Source organism: Anolis carolinensis, chromosome 6 (genome assembly GCF_035594765.1).
Source record: "Anolis carolinensis isolate JA03-04 chromosome 6, rAnoCar3.1.pri, whole genome shotgun sequence".
Lineage (NCBI taxonomy): Eukaryota > Metazoa > Chordata > Lepidosauria > Squamata > Dactyloidae > Anolis > Anolis carolinensis.
Window position 1 is genome coordinate 96004326 of NC_085846.1, and position 18145 is coordinate 96022470.

Consider the following 18145-nt stretch of genomic DNA (forward strand, 5'->3'; position numbering starts at 1 on the left):
TATCATACAAATGGAGAGAAATGAGATAACAAGAGTACTCATGCCGATAATAATTCTGCTACTGTCAGGCAATAAAGTCTTTGGATATCTGCATCATACATTGCATTGCTTATAAACTTTATTCCAAACAGTTAGATGGGCCCTAGGGACTAAATCCCATTTTGATTATCCTGTTCACTCATATATAAGTCTAGAAAGTGCAGTCAAAAATCAAGCCAAAAAAACCTGTCAACTTATCCATGGGTCAATGGGAGTACCTTAACTTTTATTAGAAAAGTTCCCAGGCGAACTTAAAGGATGGACCAATTATTCTCTCTGATAAGGCACCGTCTCTGACCTTTTTTAATGCCTGGGTAGAAAAATAACCGTGGCAGTGGCCAGGTATGGCTGGGCCCCTGAGTTGGCAGTGGTGTTTTTCTCTCTCTACAGAATGACCTTGTGTTATCCACGGGTAATTTCAAAATCCACATTTTTCACCTTGAAATCTGCTCTTGACTTATATATGAGGTCAACTTACACATAAGTATATATGGTAAGTTGTCATTTCCTCTCTGCAGACACTTATTCCCTTGTTCAGTTTGCCTGACTGCAGTAATCTAATATGTGGAATAGCATAATACAGCCTCATCCTTAAAGTGCAATACATTTTATTTATCTTCAGTCAAGAAGCAAAATAAAAGAGGATCACAATTAAAACAAAAATTTGCCTTCTATCTTCCTTGCCCAGGGGAACCGAACTGGCAATAAATCAATGCAAGAGCCACATGGGGGATTGTTTTCAGTCAAAAGAAAATAGATCTGCCCTTTTTTGGCAGAACACACACCTGTGAACATACAAAATAATCCAGTTAGGACTTGCAGTCCCCAACACATTTTTGAGTAGAAAATTCCCAATTTTTTTAAAAAATAAGAACACATAAGCAAGATGTTATATGTAACAACCTCCTGTTTGCATTACATTAACACTTGAAGTTGACTGTGTTAACATTTGTATTTTAATATATGCATTTCTCCAAAGTAATGTGCATTATGCAATTGAATCCTAGGAGGATGTTTACTCAAAAATAAGGCCCATGAGATATTTATTAGCTTAATAAATATTTATTGTTTTAAAATAAGTTAGTGACAATGAATTTGAAGGGGCTTACATCCAAGTAAATGTGCACTGTAGCCTAAATACAATAATGACACTATCATCTTGAAATGCTAACAGATGAAAAACATGGGAGGAAATTATTCTGAATTCTACAGATGCTCCTGTAAGCCATGCCAGGTTTTGTATGTATCATTTCACTTTATTTTCTTCTAAGATAAATAATTTAGTTTTCTTTGATTAAGCTTCATAAAAACATTAGAGGGAATGTCCCATCTCTCTTTCTGCATATCTCATGCTGTTTCATGATTTGCCAGAATTCTAGAAAGCAAAATTGGCCTTCATTACATTCTAGCAAAAGCATTTGTACAGGTTAGAAAACCACTTCTTTTGATACATTAAAGACTTACGAGCATATCATAGTGAAGTGATTACTTAGCTAGGGCATCTTAGATGCCACAGTTGATACAATTCCAGTGGATGTAACCTCAGCCATAGGTAAAGGTAAAGATTTCCCCCTGACATTAAGTTTAGTCGTGTCCGACTCTGTGGGTTGGTGCTCATTTCCATTTCTAAGCCAAAGAGTTAGGGTTGTCCGTAGACATCTCCAAGGTCATGTGGGCAGCATGACTGCGTGGAGTGCTGTTAGCTTCCCAACAGAGCAGTACCTATTGATCTACTCACAATTGCATGTTTTCAAACTGCTAGGTTGGCAGAAGCTGGGGCTAGCAGCGGGAGCTCACTCCACTCCCCAGATTCAAACCGCCGACCTTTTGGTTAGCAAGTTCAGCAACTCAGTGGTTTAACCCACTGTGCCATCGTGGGCTCCAGATTCAGTCATAGACTTATATAATTCAGTTTAATGCAGTTCATCTGCATTTTGAAACTGGATTATATGGCAGCCTTTGGCAGAGATCTTGTAAAACTACGACTCCAAAGTATTTCAAAGCATTAAGCCACAAGAATTAAAGTGGTCTCAGACTGCATTAATTCTATGATGTGGGTGCACCCTACGAGTCTCAATCAATAAAGAGTATCTTATTACATATTTGCGAAAGGGCAACTGCTTTCTGTTGTCATGAAATCTGCCCCAGAGTTTATCTGGATTTAGCAAGGCAGAAATTAATTTAATATGGTAGACATGTGGTTGCTTTGAAAAATGAGAAATGAACAGAAAGATAATCACTGCGTAAGGATTTTGGAGTGATGCCTATAGTAGTGGAGTTGTGGACCCTCTGCTTTAGAAACAACTGAGCTGAGAAGCAGTATAAAAATAAACTTCTGATACCTTTTTTTTCACTCACTTACGGCTCAATACGGAAGAGCAGCACATAAAGAGTCTCTCATACTGTCAACACCAAGCTAGTAGAGCCATTATTTTTGACAGGTAGGTCTGTATCTCCCAGTGCTTCCACCCCCGTGTTGAATCCTAGGGAAATCAAAAACAAAAAAGCACACATTTGAGCAAAGTGGTTGTGAAATGGCAGCCTTTGAAACGAGGGACTTCCATTTATGTTCCACGAAAAGCGAAATGGGAGCGCCTATTGTCTTCTCTGTGAAACGAGGGTGAAAGAAAGAAGACAAATAAGCCCTTCAGGATGACGCACTATTAAAATGCGATCTGAAAATAAATCTGTTAAATACGACTCTTGCTAAATGTATGCGTGAGCAAGGATATATGACGGGAGATATATGACTTCATACATTATGGCTGATAATGTAGTTGAGTAAGCTCCATTGAACTATACTGGATTTGCTTCAAAGAGTACAGGAATAGGATCGGACAATATTAAGGCACCTATCCTAAGTGTTATTTATTAGGAGGTAAGGGTGCATCTACACAGTGGAATGAATGTACTTTGACAGAGCCTTTAACTGCCAAGGCTCAGTGCTATCGAATCCCGGGATTTGAAGTACTGTATATTGAGACACCAGGACTCTTTGGCAGGGAAGGCCTTTTAAAACTACAACCCTCATGATCCTATAGTACTGAGCCATAGTAGTGAAAGTGGTGTCAAACTGCATCTATTCTACAGTGCAGATGCACCCATAGTCACAGCCATATTTGCCCTGAATATTCAGAGTGTCTCCCAAAAGTCTCCATACACAGGACAAATATAAAGGTACATTTAGCTACAATTTCCCATTACTTTTATGTATGGTGACTTTTGGGACACTCTGTAGATTAATATATAAAGAGAGACACAGTGACAGAGAGGGTATATCGGGCATGGTGAAACTTCGGCCCTCCAGGTGTTTTGGACTTCAACTCTCGCAATTCCGGTTGTTAGGAATTGTGGAAGTTGAAGTCCAAAACACCTGGAGGGTTGAAGTTTGCCCATGTGTGGGGCATATTATATATTATTGGCACTAATTCATGTAAAGTTGATTTATTTATTTATCTTGTCAGAAGCGAATTCAGAATACAGTTATACTGTCTAAAAAAAACCTACAAAGTTAAAAACTTGGCATTATACTAAATTTCCTTTGACCAGAAGCCTACCTGCTGGTAAGAATTGTGGGAGTTGCAGTCCAAAACACCTGGAGGGCCCAAGTTTGCCCAGGCCTGAGCTAGGTCTATAGGTCTCCCTTTGGCGCCTTTTTCCTTCAGTCACTAAGCCGCCTCAGGACTTGGCTTGCACTGCTCAGCCGAGAGGGAGCTTATGCTTATCCTCCGCCCCACGGCCAGAAGGGCATGGCTTGCCCGGCTCAGGGGCGGCCCAGGCGGGAGGCGGAGCTCAGGAAAACACGGCGGCGGGGCCTTGAATACCAAGCCCACTCCGCGTGTCTGGGAGAGGAAGAAGCCACGGCGAAAGGAACACTGGAGGGTGAGCCTCGGGGAAGGAGATCTGAAAGGCAGTGGAGGGGGAGGGGACTCTCTAAGGCTTCCTAAACTAATTCGCCGTTTGTTTCTTCAGTCTTTTCCCTCCCTGAGGAACAAGCAGCCCGCTTTCTGAAATTAGTTTCTCGCAGCCAATACAGGATACTTTGGGTTAGTTTATTTTCGAACGATCGTAGGCTTCTAGGCGCATCCACACTCTCGAATTAATGCAATTTGACGCCACTTTACCTGCTTTGGATCAGTGCTAGGGAATCCTGAAATCTGCAGTTTGGTCTTTGGCAGAGAAGGCTAAAGGCCTTGCAAAACTACAGCGATTCCGCAGCCTTGAGCCATGGCAGTGAAAGTGGTGTCAAACTGCATTTAATTCGACAGTGTAGAACAGGCATGGGCAAACTTCGGCCCTCCAGGTGTTTGGACTTCAACTCCCACAATTCCTAACAGTTAGGAATTGTGGGAGTTGAAATCCAAAACATCTGGAGGGCTGAAGTTTGCCCATGCCTGGTGTAGACTCACCCCTTTACAATATTTATTTATTTATTTATTTGTTTATTACATCACTTCTACCCCGCCCTTCTCGCCCATCAGGAGACTCAGGGCGGCTTACAATATAAACATACATATCAGGTGGAGTAAACCAGAAATAACCAGAAATATTTAGGAATTTGGACTCCCACCCCCAATTCTGCAACTTTTGCAAACATATAAGTGAGGAGTTTTAAAAGGAGACCCAATTTTTCATACGAAATTGATTTATGTTTCATGTACTCCAGTGGTGCTCAACCTGTGGTTCCCCAGGTGTTTTGGCCTACAACTCCCAAAAATCCCAGCCAGTTTACCATGTTCTGGAACATGGCCATACAGCCCAGAAAATGCACAACAACCCAGTGATTCTGGCCATGAAAGCCTTCGACAACACAGTTTAACAGCTGTTAGGATTTCTGGGAGCTGAAGGCCGAAACATCTGGGGACTTACAGGTTGAGAACCACTAATGTACTCCTTAAGCACATATGTGTATGTATGCTTTCAAATATCCTGTTGATTTATTATTACAGTATTATTATTTCTTCTGTCCTGGGGTTTCCCCCATCAAGACAGCTAACAGTATGGCCACTTCTTGAATTTCATAGGGCTTTCTTAGGCAAAAAGAAGGAGTTTTGCCAGCTCTTTCCTCTGAAATATAGCTTCCGGCATCTAGTATAAACTAGAGGTCGCCCATCTAAGTACTGACTAAGGCTAGGCCTGCATAGCTTCCAAGATTAGATGGCTTCTGGTGTCTTCGGAGTATTCAGGCTCCTCTTATACACTTCGTCTGAAGGCACTTTTATGCACAATATTTGAAACAATTTCATGTCTGAAAAAAGCTGGTATTCATTGAACAATCAGAAATCAAACAGGCACCCATCTCTCAACCACGCATGTGGATAATTAATTAAAATAAATCTTTATTTATATCCCGGTTTGCTCCCTAAACGAGACCCAAAGCAGCTCACAACATTATACAAAACACAATATAAAACAATATACATATGTAAAACAATAACCTATAAAAACGAATGTATATGCTAGTATGCTGTAAACCGCCTTGGTCTTTAATGCGGACCAGGATATAAACCAGCATATAAAGTCCATCAAACAGAAATACATAAAAAGATAAAAACATCATAAAACATCAATCAGTAAAATCCATAAAATAAGATAAAAGCAATATCCTCCCCGTGTAATGATCCTAAGGGGTGTGTGTGGCACCTTTTCATTTCCTTTGAGGTAGAGTGTGTGTGATTTGCCCAAGATCCTCCTGTGGGATTCAAATCCTGGTCTCCAATGCCTTCATCCAGTGTTCAAACCACTTTACCATACTTTGATACTTTCATTAAATTGTATATTTTCTTCTGTTATCATATAGTTTGGTTCCATTATACTGAATATGCAATGTTACATGATTTTCTTATTGTGTATAATCATGCCAAGTGAAATGGAGTGAAGATTTGAACTAAGTGCCTTTGGGTCCTTGTAATCTTATGAAAATTACTACAGGGAATGCAGAAATGTGTTCCCCCTTGTCTTTTGTGCTGTAGGGAAAATGTGCTTACTATGCATGAAACTTGGCAGTGATGTAATATATTACCCGAGCAGGTTGTGCAATCTCCTTTCTGGTAGATTTAAATCTAGATAAATAATTCTTGGACTTTAGTAGCTTGGACATCTGAGGGATCTGTTAGTATTTCTTTTCTGCTCACATGTGGTGCCTTGACTTTTAGCTCCATTTATCATATGGCAGTATCATTACATGGGTGTGCAGCTAGATAATTTTAGAATAGTTAACAGTATGTTGCTCCTATATAATTGTCCCTCCACATTTTTGGTTTTGACTTTTGTGGATTTGATTATTCACGGATTTGATTAAAAAAAACGTTATTTCTAGAACTATCTAGGTCATCTAGTGTAACTATAGGCAATTTCCTCCACTCATGCTGGAGGACCTAGAGATCTCCATGGTGAACACCTCTTTAGGAGTCTCTAGGGCCCTTTCCACACAGCTGAACAAATCCTACATTATCTGCTTTGAACTGGAATATATGGCAGTGTAGACTCAGATAACCCAGTTCAAAGCAGATTTTCTGACTTGATATTCTGGGATATAGGCCTGTGTGGAAGGGCCCTGGGTCTTCCAGTGCAATTCCATGATCAGCATCCAGCATAAAGTCATAATGGAAGATCTAGGAATTCTTAGATTCTCTCAGGTAAGAAAATAGCAATTTCCTTATTTGTGATTTTTCACTTTCACAGGGGCCCTCTACTCCTAACTTTAGTGAGTGTGGAGGGCTGAGTATACGGTCTTGACACAGTCAATGGATATGTACTAGGGGTGTGCAAAATGGCAAAATCTGTTTGGGGGGGGCACCCAAAATTTGAAACTAAAACAGAATGGATTTCTGCTTTTTCTCACAGCCCTAATATGTACATATGCTTTAGGATTATCTAGAGGATCTGATCTTCACTGGACATCTGGGTCAGAATTCATTCCCTACTGTTCAAATAAAGTAATTCAATTTCATAAATAGGTTTTTTTCTATTCTATTGTGGTTGGCCTAGAATAAATCACCACTTTTTTTTTCTTGGGAAGTAGTGATGTTAAAAGACAGAGAAGCATTGTCATGCTATTCAGGACCTTGTGGCTAAAATATGAGCAGACTCATGCATATGAAGATGAATAGTGCCATGATGAACATACTTGTTTGCCATTATTAATTACTTGGTAAATAAATACATACCCATATGTCAAGTTGTGCATCAGGACCAAATGCTTATATTCTAGTTAGTACGTATTCAGTTTCAATAAAAGAGCTGGAGATGTAGAGAGCTAGATAAATGGAAAAGTTACAGCTTTGACTTCCTTATTGAATACTGTCCTTGTGAATAACATTAGCTGACTAGACTAAATATCTACCGTTGTCACTTATGCATATAGAGACACCTAGGCATATAAAACCAATATACAGTGATAAAATATTAAATGAATAATCCAGGAAGAATTCTTCTTAGAAGAGCATTATGGAAAACATTATATTGGAACTAGAAATCCATAATTTTATTTCTTTAATGAACAATTGCTAACAAAATGCTAACATAAGAATACGAGATCAAAATATACTGGGCTTGCGGAACAGTTCAAATTAAAATATGCTGTTCCAAGGTTTTATAGGTGCATAAGTGACAATCCTAAGATTAAATAATATATGAACTTTCACTTGCCTGAAAAGTTGATATATTCATTTAAAGTGAGGGCAGTTCCCTGTGTTATGAAACATACAACTTGAGGAGGTTGCTTGCACTTTCTGTTTGTAGAGATGACTAATGTACTCTACATTAGTATCTCTAATTGTACCATTGGATATATTAGGCCACTAAAAAAACTAGTTAAAAGTTTAAATTCAACCTTACTGGATTAGACCCATTAAAGGAGTGGAAGTGACATACCACAGTTTTGTTAATTTGGTGGATGTTAATAGTTGGACTTAGGGGAGAATGTTTTGTTGAACCACATTTTAATATGAAAGGATTTCATTGCATACTTCATAAATGAAATCACAGTTGATCTAAATAAAAATTCTATTTGTCTGCTTTATTTCTTTCTCCTGAAGCCACCTGTCTGATCCTTTTCAATTTCTATTCTAAAGGACTGCTGAAAACCTGTCCTTTGTAAATATTAAGTGGACATGTTCAGTGATTGGAGAAGTAAACCTTATAATGGGCATAATTGCCTTTTCCTGTCAGGTATTTTGTGCTTGTTGTATTAAAAACCACTATATAAATGTCAATTGTCATTATTAACGCCCTTCCCTTCATTCGAGGATTTAACTGACACAAAGTTCTTTATACTGCCATCATTGTCACAATCACTTCTGTTGTCATAATTAGAGGTGGCAACTGTGGCATTCAAATGTTTAATTACATTTTGTATAGGTGACCAGAACTAACTTATTAAATCAGTGGCTAACATAATAGAAATAACGATTATTGCTTCTGACCGCAGTTAGAAGGAAAAAATAATATTCATGAAATTTATTTGAGAGGAGGGATCCAGTGTGGGCAATATGCTGGAAGGGAAAAGAGTATTAAAAGCCTTTTCATTCTATTTGCATTCCATGGTACAACTGAACAAATACTGCAAGTAAGGCTACAGTACAATCCCTGTATACGCAAGTCAGGTAACTGTAATTCCATTTATCCCTGCCCAATGAAATATGGTATGTCTTCTCTAGGCATTTTCTAGGCCCTCCCGTGTAACTATTTTTCTTGGGCCAGAAGTGATTAATTTAAATAGGATTCACTGTTACCATGTGTGTTTGTGTATGTATGTGAAATCTAGGACAATATCCTGTGTGGATATAGATATTTGGTACAGAGTGTACCTGTTATTATTGAGGTGTGGAATTGACAATACTTGTTTGTGGTTGACATGCTTTAATCTCTGGTCTAAATCCATTTGTTAATCACAATAAAAGTAGATCCCTTCAGCCAGTGCAATTTAAATAGGGTTGATTTGCCACATTCCCACTGATTCAGTGGGTCTTCTGTAGTTGAACTAACAATTGGCCATAATTTTTGCAATATAGGTAACAGTGCAATCCTATAATGGGGCTACTCAGAAGTAAATTTCACTGAGCCTGTGGAATCTTACAACAGATCCCTTAAACACAGTGGAGAAGGCATTTGGGCAAACTTTTCATGCTACTTCTGTTATTCCAGGCATGATGATTTATGATGTAAGTATCCCAGCAGCTTTATATGATAGCCTGCAGTTTCTTGATGTTCCTATTTTTTCTAGCCCTTGGAAAATAGCAGGAACTATTTCATGCATGGTTGGTGGACTACATTTGGCTTGGTTGGTCAAAATGCAGCCTGAGTTGTCTGGATTGAGGAAAGAGAAAAGAAGAGAGCATCTGAACAGTGAAGTATGCTGAGATTCATATAAATAAGAAACCCCAATTGCAAGCACCATCTTACATGTGACTGCTTAAAAGTTAAGTCATGGAGATTATTCCAAGAAAAATGAGTATCAGGCTCCAGTCAGGCTCTGTTCTATGGTAAGAGACATTGGGCATATTGACAAAAGATGCAAACTAAGGCAACATCTACACTGCCACTTAATGCAGTTTCAAACCGGTGTTGAAGAAAATGGTTTTGCTATGTAGATGGTTATGTAGGAAATCCTGGAATCAGTTTAAGGTCCAGATGGTGATTACACACACCACAAAGCACTGATGCACAGTTCAGTTTTGTGGGAGTTTATTGTCTGGCCTCTGTAGTTCGAAGCTAGCTTTGAAATGCATTACATGGTTGGTTAGATGGGGCCAAAGTTGGTTTTTAAAACAGCTGGATGGATATTTCTGTTATGCATTACATGCTTACACAGTATATGTTTTTTTTTCAGTGTGAAGGCAGTGGTGTAGAACTAAAGCAATGGCACTTCCATTTTGTATAATTTATATTGATACAAATATATAGACACACACATGCACATGTTGTTGTATGCCTCCAAGTTGTTTCTGACTTACAGGATTTTGTTGGCAAGATTTGTTCTTCCCTCTGAGGCAGAGAGGGCATGACTTGCCCAATGGATAACTATTGCAAAATAAGTATTCAAACCTTGATGTCCCTCTTATAGTCCAATGCTACATGATACTGGTGTACAACAATAGTCATGAGAGGGAGAATGAGCTTTTTCTATGTGTACACATACATGTATGTGCTCATTTGAAACATGTCTCAGTCCACATCAGTGTGGGGCATATTTTTGTACTTAGAGGGACGGAAGACTACAAATGGACAATTGTCCAGGGGATAGGGACCAACTGTTGCCTCTAAGCCTCCTGTGTGCCTCATTGACCTATCACCCTGGTAGGAATATCACATTTCTTGCTAAAAAAAATGTTGCTTGGAAAGCCAAATCACTGCTTTTACAAATAGCTTTCATATAAATGATTTTTAGAGGTTGTGTTTGAACCATGGATTGTATTTACCCCATTCCTCAAATAGCCCTTTTCCACAACGGTGAGGCTAATATTTTTCAGCAAAAAAAAAAAAAATCTGAGATGGTTAAAGCATCTTTACTAAGGTTGCTAACATTTTTAAAAAGTGGAGCATAAATGACACAAGCTTTCAAACCACATGTTTAATGTTTCTTTAAAATATTAATATTAATACCTTCTGATACTCTCTTTTTAAAGAAAACTAAGTAATATAGAATTGTAAGACACAGTATGACCATTCCTGTTGTAATACACCATAGAGAAATGGGGACAATACGTTTTTCCAAGAAGCAAACTGGGATAATACTTTACCCCCCGCCGAAATGTAATAAATAGCTACCAAGATATGCTTGCAATTCCCCATTTTTGAGTCACAGCAATCTGGATTTAGCGTTGTTACAATTCTGTATTCCATTTACAACAAAATACATTTTAATGCACCTCTGTAGAGAGCCTGTGCTGTGCTAATAGCATTAAAATGCGCTTACCAAGTCAAAATGACTGCCGAGACAGTGTATGTGATTATTATAGTCTAGCAATAAGAGATTACCATAGGAAATCAACCCAGGGAGAGTGTTCCTTACAAAAGTATTATAATGACTCAGGGCTCATATCCAAACAACTCTGTTGGCACAAACCTTATTCAATATAGTGCTGTTTGTGATGCAGCAGTATCTTGAAGAGCATTTCAAATGCAATTTTTCTATATTGAAATGAATATGTATATTTGCAAATCTCGCACAAGCTGTCTAAGCTGCTCTCTGCTTCTGGGCTATATTGGTGAATAGTTTGGAAACTCTTGTCCATGCTTGTCTCTGGTCTACTTTTAGGTTGAACTGATTTGGTCTTTTCCCCAACAGAATGATAAATGCCAAATTAAAGTACAGTCAGCTCTCCACAGTTGCTAGGGTTAGGGGCACAGAATCCTTTTGAAAGTAAAAAAAAAACCCACAAATTAAAAATAACGTATGCTTGTAAACTGAGATAACATCTCTCTAGGAATTTCTAGGTCCTCCAGCATGACCCTGTGGTCAGTTTCTGTTGGAAAATGGCCATGAATTGCACTAGAGGACCTAGAGATTTTTAAAGAGAGTATTTTAAATTAAATCCATAAATAATCAGATCCTCAAAAATCAAACCTGAAAATGTGGAGGGCCAACTATATCATCAAATATACCTGGTAGTTTTGTATAGCAATGCTTCTCCCCCCCCCCCCCAAATATTTAAAGCTATTGCGCTGCAAGTGCTTTAAACAGGAAAGTGTGCAAAGAACAATCCAAAATGATAGTAAGCTTGTAGCACAGTTGCTGAAATAGACTGCTTTATGAAACATTTGTTTGTTCATTTATCAATATGTTTCTATCTTTCCCGACAGCCGGGGATCTTGGTGTAAACCAATTTAAAACAGTAAAAATATTTTAAATAAGATGGAAAGCATGCGAAAACATTTGACAGGTTAAAAGAAGACACTTTAAAATGAGTCAAAACAGTTTAAGACAGTTTAATTTCATGCGCATGTGCAACTTATTTAGGAACAAGTAACAATTGCCTTTATGGGACTGTGGATTGAATGTAGATGTCTTGAAAAATACCCTTACAGCTGGACCTACTATAAATTACTTTAGCTTGGAAGAAGACACAGATCTGAATAACAGCCCATGTAATATTTGAAGGAATGTGGGTCAGGAGTCACATCTTTGTCTAGGAATGCCAGTGTAATCTACAGCTTGAAATATTTTCCAATGATTAACCTATATACTCATGTTCAAGAACCAAAAAACCTGGGTCAGTTGAATTATGGGTCAATGTACCATACCCTTCTCTGAATAAAGGTGCAAAAGGCAGGAAAAGAAGCACCAACTCTCTGCTCTTTCCACTTGAACTTCTTGAATGTGAGGGTGGGGAAATGGCTGGCTCTCTGAGGCGGCATCGATGCTTTCCCTACTTCATTGAATGACCCTCAACTTATCCACTGGTCATAGCAAAATACATAATTTTGGCCCCCAAACCTACTTTTGACTTAGGCATGAGGTCAACTTATACATGAGAATAATTCATTCAATATTTGGTCTCTGTCGCGAGAGACTGTGAAGTGTAGACCTTGTTTTTCTAAAGATTGTTGTGTTCTTCATGCATTTTGCTATCTTGTAGCCTGATGAAGAGCTCTGAATAATGTACATTATTGTATGCCTTTTTGAATATCTTTATAACAATACAAATGCAGTAGAGCAGGATGAGATCCAAAGATCAGAAATTAATGCCCAGGGCAAATGTTCTTTGCTCTTGGGTTGTACTTTTTGCTCAAGTAATACTTTATTTTAAAAATATTTTATTTATTTTATTTAAAGTCATGTAAGGCACCTCTAATGGTAGAATTGTTCGATATTAATTGCACACACCAGCAACAGAAGGTAATGTGAATCATCCTAAACTGAAATGGCCTAGGGCAGGTGTTGATTTATTTGTTACAAAGAACTAAAAGAAACAGTATGAGGAAATAGACTTATATTTGTGCACAGTTGGTTTCTTGGAAGTTACTGTCATATACATGCAGTATTGCCAGCTCCGTGCCCTTAAGGAACACTGTAGTGAATCTTCTTGGCTGGTAAGTAATAGTTCTACCACCAGAATGCTTTCTAAAAGCACTGAAGTACTTTCAGCGTGTCTGTTCTGCTAGCACGTTGTTAATACTTCCATGAAGCAATTTGAGATTTAGAAAGGCCCAGTGCTCACTATTAGCAAAGGAATATTTTATACTTTATTGTAGCCCTTCTGTCGGTTTTATTTGTAATCCATTAATCACAATATCAAGTGTATGTTCTTAGTAATTGTGAAGTTCATGTAGTTAGGTTATGCTAACCTTTACAATATTTAATGTCTGCAAATTTAAATATTAAATGCAGCATGACCTCCCTATAGCCACAGGGAACATGTTCATGAATTTTCTGTGGAAACAAGAAACCATGGATAATGACAAACTCTATTGACATGTACAATTTCTACAGAAGTTACCATAGAGTCATATTGGAGGACCTAGAAAAATCTGAGAGAAAATTTTGAGTGCCTCCAATATGACTCTATAATAATTTCTGGTGGAAGCATGCCATAGAATTACCTGGAGGGCCTAGGAAATTCCTATAGAGGAAATAATGTGTTGGATACAGTTGGGAGAAATTGTTGGTCCTGGTCCTGTGGGTATTGGGGGTGGGGTCATAAAATCAGAGATGGCATCCCAGCTGGTTTCTGAAAATGCAAATTGAGTATGGCCAGCTTCAAGTGCCATTCTCCCTCCTGGAAAGTAGCATGCACAGGGCATTTCTATCATTCTTTCTCATGATCATCTCTATTTCATAAGTTGAAAGGTTCATGTTTAGGGCAGGGGAAGTGAGATACAAAATCTCTGCAGACTGGATAAAGACTATGGATCTTGCACTAATGAATGGGTCACTTGATCAATGAGAAGGCTAGCATTTTTCATTTTCTTGCGTGAGTGATTAATTTCCATATGGACTTCATTTCCATTTACCCACAGAGATACCACCTATTGCTGTGGATCTTCTCTCAGTTGTGTTCAGACAAACAGCAGTAACTACCTGTTCAATTGCCGCATGTGGGAGGACACAGGATTGTAATTTGATTAAGGGGTATTGATTCAGTCTGGCCTGTTTTTTTTATGGCTGTTAACTGCTATCAAGTCAACTTCGATTTATGGTGGCCCCTTGAATGAGGGGCTATCATTGCCAACCCCTCTCAGGTCATGCAAACTCTGGGCCATGGCTTCCTGGATTGAACCTATCCACCTGGAATATGCTCTTCCACTTCTAGTGCCTTTTCACTTACCAAACATTATTACCTTCTCTATTCAATGTTTTCACATGATATGACCAAATTACAAGAGACTCAGGACCCTTCCACACAGCTGTATAACCCAGAATATCAAGGCAGATAACCCACAATATCTGCTTTGAACTGGATGATCTGAGTCCACACTATAATATAATCCAGTTCAATGTGAATTTTATACAGCTGTGTGGAAGGGGCCTCAGTTCAGCCATCTTGGCTTCTAGGGAGAGTTCAGGCATGATTTGCTCCAGGAAATGAACTGCAGACAATTGGCAGAGTTTTAAAATATAGGGTGTTTGAAAAAGAACTCCCTAGTTTTGTATATTGCCCCCATTCCATAATCTGCAGGCAGTTTTCTGAAAGTTAAAACTATTTAATTAAGCTAATTAATTGTTTTTGTGTATTTAGGTAGATAGTATGATAATTAGGTTAGTTACGACTGAATGTTGCCTTTTGCTGTGTTTTTGTTCTCACTTTGCCTAAATAACGTATTTCTAATTCAGACTTAGGATCTCTGTGTTAGAGAAATACACCCACAGCCACAGGTCTCTACAAGTGTAGTTGATAAGTAAATGAATTGATAACAAAAGAAAATTATGCCCGTTTCATCTATAACATCAGTGTGTGTGTGTGTGTGTGTGTATATGATGTGTATTATAAATGTATTTGTGCAATGTTTTTCACTAGAGCTGAAAAGGAGTCATGCCAAAGAATATATGTTGCGAACGTAGCTTACTGCAGGATTTAACATTTCTTTAGTAGCCCGGTTTGTGATTAAAAATGACGATGTCCCTTTTAAATGAGTTAAGCAGTCAATTTAGTGCCATTATATTCATTCTTTTCTTATCCTGGACTTTAAGCATAAGTTGAAGCGCTGAACCTTCCACAGAATTGGAGGCTGCTCTAACAAAAGATTGGCTCTGATGAAAAGTAGTCAATTAATAGTCGAGTCAGAGAACTTGAGTTTAATCAGAAGGAACTGTGGCTGCACAGAAAAAACATTTTGCACTTAATGATTAACACTAGAGATATGCTCTCAGAAATCTTACATGTTGTAGCTTTACAGTTCACCCTACCAAACTGAATATTACTTAACATTAGTAAACAGTTCAACACTTTAATCCCATATACAGTAGAGTCTCACTTATCCAACATAAATGGGCTGGCAGAATGTTGGATAAGCGAATATGTTGGATAATAAAGAGGGGTTAAGGAAAAGCCTATTAAACATCAAATTAGGTTATGATTTTATAAATTAAGAATCAAAACATCATGTTATACAACAAATTTGACAGAAAAAGCAGTTCAATATACAGTACTGCTATGTAGTAATTACTGTATTTACAAATTTAGCACCAAAATATCACGATGTATTGAAACCATTGACTACAAAAATGCATTGGATAATCCAGAACGTTGATTTTATGTTTGAAATGTATATTTTAATTTACAATGTATTTTAATAGTTTTAACTGTTTTATGTGCTGTTTTATATTGATTTGTATGGGCATCTAATGGTTGCCACTGTTATAAGCCGCTCTGAGTCCCTTCGGGTGAGAAGGGCGGGATATAAATGTAATAAATAAATAAATAAATAAATAAGCGAGTGTTGGATAAGTGAGACTCTACTATACTACAATCCCATTTTCACACTATCCTGGTGTAGGTTGAGTATCCTTTATCCAAAATGCTTGGGACCAGAAGTGTTTGGGATTTTGGCTTTTGGAAAATATGCATATATCTAATGAGAACGCTGGAGATGGGACCCAAGGCTCAACACAAATTTCATTTTTAGTTCAAATACACCTTATGCCTATAGCATGATGGTAATTTTATACTCAACATTTTAAATAATTTTGTGAATGAAACAAATCTTGCACCCACTGATTCATCAGAAAGCAAAGATGTCACTACTAATCCACTGATGTGGACAACTTTGGATTGTGGAGGATTTCAGAATTTTGAATAAGGGATGTTCTATCGGAAGTGACGCTTTACTTTAAAGATTAGCATAGCAGTACTTTAGTTTGGATTTTTCCTTTCCTTTTTATTTACTAATCTGTATAATTTTGTGGTCCTACATAAGACAAGAATGCAGTAACTTATTGATATGTCTTTATCTGTTTTTGGTGGGATTCCACAAAACAGCTCGGACTGTCCCTGTCTGTTGTATAACATGAATTCTACTTGTTTCTCTGCGGGTGCTTTCTTTTTATAGTAGCATGTTGCGGGTAGGTCATCCTTTAGGGTGCCATCTTGATGTTTTGTTAATCTTTTCAGAACTAGAAATGAGCTTGTGGGCACTTTGCCCTTTTGACTTTTAACTTTTCTGTTGTGTTCGTAGAGGAAAGGGGAGATGCTGGAAATCTGCTTTGAGGGCTTTGTACCAGTAACAAACCAATGTTTATGGTATTATGCGCTAAAAGGCAGACAGGAAGGGCCTCTGTTTAATCAATAATGTATGCTCCAGTTAGTCCTGTCCTCTGGACATCATTAAACATGTATTTTGTTTCATAACTGATGATTTTGGCTGACTGGGGCTTATAACTCCATATCCTCAAGCCTTTGCGTTTACCATCAGGCAGATCAGAATTGAGCTAGTCAGTCAGCTATGTTTAGTGTTAATTTGGGGAGTAAACTTAAAAATAAGTGAGAGCTTGAGTTAATTATAAATGGTGTAAACAGAGGGTTTGGAAGATATTCCTCATGTTTTTTTTTACCATGGTCTAACAACAGCCATAGCCCTGCTTGTTAAATGTTATAACCTACTCTGTATCTACAGTATAGGGGGAACTTACCAGCAGTCTTAACTTTCAGTATATATATAAAATATCAAATTAAAACACACATTTAAATATTATATTCAAAGAGTGATATGTCTTTGAATGGTAGCCAGTAATGTTAACTGGCAATTAATCAAAAATAATTAGTTCATTCACATAATCAAACCAATGCAGAATTGCCAGGATGGTACTTTGGTTACACTCAAGAAAGCCACATGGATTCCTTCTTGTTTTCAGTCTCAATTCAAAGTGCTAGTTTTGATTTAGAAGTTGCTGTTGTATTGATGTTACCTAGGAGTAAGTCCCATTGAAATAAGTAGACTTACTTCTGAATAGGTGCTGTATGTACCCTGTATAATTCTAGCCCTTGACATGTATATGAGGTTGACATACATAGAATGGCCATCTAGTCCAGCCCACTGCCCAATCAAAATACCCCCAAAAGATGACCATCCAGCCTCTGTTTAAAAGTCTCCAAAGAAGGAGCTTTCATCACAGTCCGAGGCACATAGTTCTACTGTTGAACAACTCTTATGGTCAGGAAGTTCTTCCTCATGTTCAAGTGGAATATACACATGTATATTCAGTAGATATTAGATGTAAATCTTTGGAGATCTTTAAGCAAAGGCTGGATGGGCATCATTCAGGAGTACTTTAGTTATATTTTCCTGCATTGCTGGAGGTTGGATTGTGGCCCTTTTGGTCCTTTCCAATTCTTAAGATTTTATTATTCTGATGGTTTTGCATCCATTCCTGTATTCCCAATCTTCCTTTCCTGTGGTACCATTTCCATGTGAATATTTCTGCTGTTACAAGGTTCATAAAGTCATGGTTATTTCTTGCCTCCTCAATATGAATTGGTCTGTAAATTTGAGTGAATGCTATCTCAACCATTTTGTTGTATGCAATGGATTTTATTGCTCCTTTAACAGTAATCATTTAGCAAACACCTGCATATGAAACTTGTATTTCCTTCTCTGTGTTAAATATGTTTAGTCTGCTATTTGATGTGAGGAGCAAATTAGTATTTGGTTTTAAACATTTTCCATA

At 37.8% G+C, this 18145-nt stretch overlaps 1 protein-coding gene and 1 long non-coding RNA gene across 7 annotated transcripts in view; one reads left to right on the forward strand and one right to left on the reverse strand.

The window, feature by feature from the left end:
• Positions 1-3789, reverse strand: part of LOC103279107 (uncharacterized) — a 46021-nt gene extending 42232 nt beyond the window's left edge. For 3 of the 4 annotated variants that reach the window (XR_010007105.1, XR_010007103.1, XR_001730405.2), the window contains exons 1-2: positions 3597-3778; positions 2382-2522 (exon numbers count right to left, since the gene is read on the reverse strand). This is a non-coding gene — a long non-coding RNA (uncharacterized LOC103279107). Of the gene's footprint in view, positions 1-630; positions 825-2381; positions 2523-3596 lie in introns of those variants that run through there. The other variant, XR_506560.3, reaches the window with a different exon arrangement.
• pter (phosphotriesterase related) overlaps positions 3746-18145 on the forward strand; it is a 28221-nt gene continuing 13821 nt past the window's right edge. Inside the window, exon 1 of one of the 3 annotated variants that reach the window (XM_062983793.1) lies at positions 3746-3921. In XM_062983793.1, the coding sequence (XP_062839863.1) occupies positions 3757-3921 (165 nt within the window). In that variant the 5' untranslated portion in view covers positions 3746-3756. Of the gene's footprint in view, positions 3922-9033; positions 9204-18145 lie in introns of those variants that run through there. The other 2 variants (XM_003221956.4, XM_062983792.1) reach the window with 2 other exon arrangements.